Source organism: Vicia villosa, linkage group LG3 (assembly GCF_029867415.1).
Source record: "Vicia villosa cultivar HV-30 ecotype Madison, WI linkage group LG3, Vvil1.0, whole genome shotgun sequence".
Lineage (NCBI taxonomy): Eukaryota > Viridiplantae > Streptophyta > Magnoliopsida > Fabales > Fabaceae > Vicia > Vicia villosa.
This window is the reverse complement of record NC_081182.1, coordinates 174,020,529-174,026,111: the sequence shown is the minus strand read 5'-3', so window position 1 is coordinate 174,026,111 and position 5,583 is coordinate 174,020,529. Positions and strand designations below refer to the sequence as shown.

At 36.1% G+C, this 5,583-nt stretch overlaps 1 protein-coding gene across 1 annotated transcript; it reads left to right on the top strand.

Annotated features, from left to right (window-relative positions):
- Positions 1 to 949: 949 nt before the first annotated feature.
- On the top strand, positions 950 to 3,222 carry LOC131659415 (protein DYAD-like). The gene is made up of 5 exons (XM_058928606.1): positions 950 to 1,548; positions 1,636 to 2,019; positions 2,106 to 2,223; positions 2,363 to 2,446; positions 2,659 to 3,222. The coding sequence occupies exons 1-5, from the start codon at positions 950 to 952 to the stop codon at positions 3,220 to 3,222; spliced, it is 1,749 nt and encodes a 582-aa protein (XP_058784589.1).
- The last annotated feature ends 2,361 nt before the right edge of the window (positions 3,223 to 5,583 follow it).

The following is a 5,583-nucleotide window of genomic DNA, read 5'->3' as shown; positions in this document are numbered from 1 at the left end:
TTTGGCTTTCCAAAAAAAAAATCACACACAAACACCGCACGCGCCTCATTATGTTATTTTGTTGCAAAAAGGAATGACTTTCTCACGCGCTGGGACCCTTTTCAGATCTTGACGAATGCCTCATGCACGCACGCATTGTACAGTGCTATTTGGCGTTAGAAATTTGATTTTGCATGTATACAGTATAGTTGGTCACACACGATGCAAATATTTTCTATCATAAAGCTTAAATAGTGAACATTCATTGTTTGACATTCTTTTCGACATATAGTGGTATAATATAATAGATTAAATAAAATTTGGTTGGACAAAAAAAGAGAAAATGAGTGATGCACTGACAGTGTAAAATAGTTTTACACTGTCAACCAATCACAACCATCTATCCAATTAAAATACTCTTTTAATTTTGAAAAATTTTAATGACATGATAAATTGATGGTTGTTTATTGGATGACAGTGTAAAACTATTTTACACTGTCAGTGCATATCCATTAAACGCGAAAAAAAAACACTACAATAAAAATTAATATACAAAAATTAAGGTGAATGTTATTACTATTTTTAAATTATTTTGTACGTGTTAATTAATAATAATTTTTTTTAGCCCCCGCTTTTTGTAACAAAAAGAATTTTTTCAATCCGTCTCTTAGTTGAAATAGTAATAATATCGAACACATGCTTATTGATAGTGTAATTTTAGAAAAATACCCACATAAAATGTACTTTTAGTAAAATGTGACATTTTTAGCGTTTCCAATGAGCAATCATCCAAACAAAATATCTCCTTTTTCATAAATAAAATTGAGTTTTGTTTCATCCTTCAGAAACAATATTATTTTTTTCTACTAATTATTATTCTTTTTGTTGGGATTTAACTGAATCAGGTAGTGGAGCACGTCCACGTCGACAAGGGCAAAAGCGAAAATAGCCCTTTTTGGCCAAACATGTCATGCTTTCTTCACCTACGTCTTACATCAAAGGTGGTGTCCCTATAAATGGCCATTTTATAACCTTTTTGCACCGTACACTTGACGAGAAGTACGTGATGGGAATGGAATTGGCCATCAAAACACATTGCAGAAGCATCTCAGCTGAGGAATTTGCTCAGAAAAGAAACTCATGGAGCTTTCTAAACCATAACAGTCCAGTTATCAATGATGCTGCTATTAGTTTGGTTTCCAAGCAGGGTCCATGTTGGTCTGAGCTCAAGTTCACGGGTATGGTGCAGTGGGGCCAACGCAGGCAGGTTCGGTTTCTGGGTCGCAATGAGGAACAAAAGGTTGAATCTTTACACCAACATCATAAGGAAAAAAGGGAAAGGACTTATAACAAGAGAAAGAACGTTGAAGAAGAAATGGAGGCTGTAAAGGTAGCTCCTTTTGGAGTATCGAGGATGACTCGTCAGAGCTTCAAAAATCAACAAGTTATGAGTAGTAGCAGCGGGGCTAAAAAGTCTAAGAAAGCAGTAAACGACACTAAGCAGCAGCAACTCATTGTTTATAGCAAAAAAGGCCGGAAAATATCAATTGACAGATGGTCTGCTGAGAGGTAAATGGGTTTTTGTATTCAGTTTTTCACTTAGTTAATAGTTATTGATTTGCTGTTAAATATGTCACCTTGTACGTACATTTGAAGGTATAAGATGGCAGAGGAGAATATGTTGAAGGTTATGAAGGAAAGGGAAGCTGTGTATGGAAGCCCAATAATGAGGCAAGACTTGAGATCAGAAGCACGAAAGTATATCGGTGACACTGGTTTACTTGATCATTTGCTGAAGCATATGGCTGGAAAAGTGGCACCGGGAGGAGTTGAAAGATTCCGACGACGTCACAATGCTGAAGGTTCAATGGAATACTGGTTAGAGAGTGCGGATCTCGTTGATATCAGAAAAGAAATGGGTGTACAAGATCCTTACTGGACTCCACCACCTGGATGGAAGCCTGGAGACAGCATTTCACCACAACATGTTACTAGAAATGAACTCAGGGAGATAAGGGAGGAAATAATCAAGTTGAAACGGTATGGCTAATTTCATCCATCTTTTAATGTTTCATTTCAATCAATTAGTTCTGAGTCATTGGTTGATTTTCTTGACCTGCAAACAGAGATATGCTGGATCTCAAATCAAAAAAAGAAGAGGAAGCCTTGGCCATTGTGGCTACTTCTAGTTCTTGTTTGTCAAGTTTGAACTATAGGGACTATGATTCCCAGGTTTCTATGCAGGTGAGGGGAAGCACAGTAGGCCCGGCTTATTGCTAACGACTTAGATGAATAGTTTATTTGAGATTGGAAGAGCCACATTACATATTTAGAGTATATAAAGCCTCCACTTTTAATGCTTTTTCTATCTTTCATATAGCAGGAGATTTATGCTGAGCTGGTTCATAAAAAGGCTAGAGTTGAAAAACAGCTAAAAGAAATTACTCTGACTTTGAATGACATGGAGGTAACATAAACATTTAATTGAGTGCTCATTGATTGAATGTTTTCATTGTCAAAATAATGATGATGCAAATAATTGCTTTATAGTTCCCCCTACAAATCTATGCATATGTCCAGAGTTTACTATATAGTACTGAAAATCAATATTGTAATTATCCTCTTTCAAATTAAATGAAATGGAATTTGCTTGCCACTAATGAAAGACACTTAATGCAGGGACAACTTGGAATGCTGAAGCCAACAATGTCAGAATCATTAACACCACCAGCGTTATTGCTAGGACCAACATCATCATTGACAGAAAACATTGGAGATGTGACAAGAGAGGATGACAGAGGAACAAAATCAGCGGACACACAAATGGTACGAAGCAGCGCAGCAGAGCAAAAGGCAGCAAAGATAGAAAGACTTAAAAGTGGTTTTAAAATCTGCAAACCAAGAGGGACCTTTATGTGGCCAAATATGAGCATGTCTCCTCATGTTGAGGCTAACCTTGATGAAATCACAGTGGTCCCAACCCCAACCTCAGTTTCCTCTGCTACCACATCAGCCCCCAAGCTTGTCTCCAATTCCAAGACTAAGAACTTGCCACTATCAATACCTTCCCCTTCTTCTGCTGTTAAGCCACTAGCAGAGAAGCGCCCTGTGAGCACAGCTACTTTGACACATGTCACTGGACCCTTTTCCCCTCACCTTTCTCCTCCATTAGAGACAAAATCCACAATTACCAACAAGGATTCTTCTATTAACCTCAATGAGACTCCTCTGGCCCAAGAGTAGATGCTATTGCTGGCAAAGTCCTTCTACATACATATACTTATATATATAGTTGATAGAAACCACGCAATTTTGAAACTCGTGTTGGTAGATTGAGCCAACTTGCAATATTGACAGTAATATTAATGTGGTGTATTTTGTTTGTCTGTTAGCTCTACATATTTGAAGTTTGATATTACATTTACATGCAATTGAAATTGCAAGTCACACGTTAAAATTAAACAAGGCAAATGCTAATATATTATGCATATTGGAAGTTTATGTAACTAGTTTGATAGCGCGAATAAAAAATCAGAGCGCAACAGAAAAATGAAATGAAAATCGAAGAGGAACTACATCTTCGTTTTGCACTTCTGTAAGTTGTTTTGTGGTGATTGCGGTTTTGTGACTTGTGCGTACGTGGTTTGAAGGTGAGTGTGTCGGATTTAAGTGTTGTTTACAGTGAGAGTTCTGAGTGAAGGTGCTGTGTATCGGTTTTTTCTTTTGCTGAAGGGTGAGTGAGTTGTGGATTGTGGATGGCTGACGGTTTGGATAAGGTTGAGTTTGGTGAGAGTTTCAGTGAGGAGAGTATCGAGATGCAAGGTTTATGCAGAGATTTTGGCGGAGGTTTTGGCAGAGTATCGATGCCTTTTGTGTTTCACTGAATGTGGAGGTGGGGTTGTGTTGAAAGTTACAGTATTGAGTGGTGGTTCGGTGAGGTTTTGTAGGTTTTGCTATTTCTTTCACTGAGTTTTTTTAGTTGTGGTGGCTCCCCTCTTTTGTGCTGATTGTTGGTGTTTATATAGAGTAGAGGATTAGAGTTTGAATGAGAGTTTGAGATGAAAATTGGGAGAGTATTTGAACTCTTGTAGTTAACTGAATTGTTGTTTTCTTGATACAGGTTTTGTTTAGTCCATTTTGATGCAATTCTTGGACTGATTATGCAGCAAAGTTGGTTGTATGGTGCAGGTTGGGCATCAAGGAGTGTACTAAATCTGACAACATAACAGATCAAATATCATGAGCTTTTTGATTGCCAAGTGACACCAAACAAATTTCTTCATCTCTTTGTTCATTATGCTCAATTGGACTTTGGTTTTTTGTTGTTGTTGTTGTTGTAAGTTGGTAACATTTGAACAACCTTGTTCATTTTGCATTTGGCAACCTGTAGCTTGACAGACTTGAATTCAACAGAAGTTTTAAATTTTATTCAAAATGGTTTTGTATTGGTATTCATTCTTTGTATATAAATTTGAAAACTAGTTTTCTTGGAATACCAATTCTAAACCAAATGTCAAATGAGGTCACTTGAATACTTATATCTTGATTCAATAATCCCCTTACTTAGATGATGGCTCATGCATAATGACAATGTCATAAATCTCGTTGGAATTCAAGAGAGGTGAAATCAACATTTAAAAAAGTAATTTAATCCAAGTTCCGATTAAAAATGATTTCTAATGAGAAAGTGATTAAATAATGATCATATGTACCCATAAGGTAACTCTTTTTTTTTTTTTTTTCTTGAAATGAGATTTACAAAATACTTGGCTCAAAGGCAAAATTTTACTTCAACTTTAAGCTAAGTGTTGCACCCCAAAATTTGCCCATCTAATTCCATTTTTAATTGGCTTATGTTGTCCCATTTCATCTGCATTATCATCCCATCTGGTCATCAATAAAATCATGCATTTATCAATAATTGGGAAATGAGAGCAAGGATCATGGATGTAAGGATTAATTTGGGACTCGTTGTGATTTTCTCTGACCATATTTTCCCTATTCTATCTTTCATCAATTCAAGGGGGTTCCTAAAGCTGATTGAGATACAGAAAATGACTCATGGTTTGTGTAATAGGATGATGAGTTTATCTATCTTCTGATACATCAAGTTAAAGTCTTATGCATATTAAAGTCGCTTCTAGAACAAATTATTATGAATTTAAGATTCAATCAGGAGTGTTCTAATTATTATGGAACTATGAAAAGTATACAATTGATTCGAAGGACAAGCTACAATTGGCAATAAACTTTCATTCACTCACAAGTCATTCGAGACCAATTTTGATACCAAACTCAGAACATCTACCAATTCTTATCATAAATCAAGTTCAATATCCAAGATTAACCATTTCAAATCAACCAAAATCCAATCAGATTGAAACTTAAGAGTTGTTTGGTACAAAATCCAAAAAAAGGTGTCTATTACACATTACATTGAAGAAAAAAGCTATAAAGATACAGATTTTTAACCTAAGTCAACCAAAATCAAACACCCTATCCTAATCCTAGACTTCATCATGATCACATCTTCATGCTTCCACCAAGCTTCAATCTCCTCCATATCCTTGCTCCTCATTCATGTCCAAAATCAGTTAGCTTTGA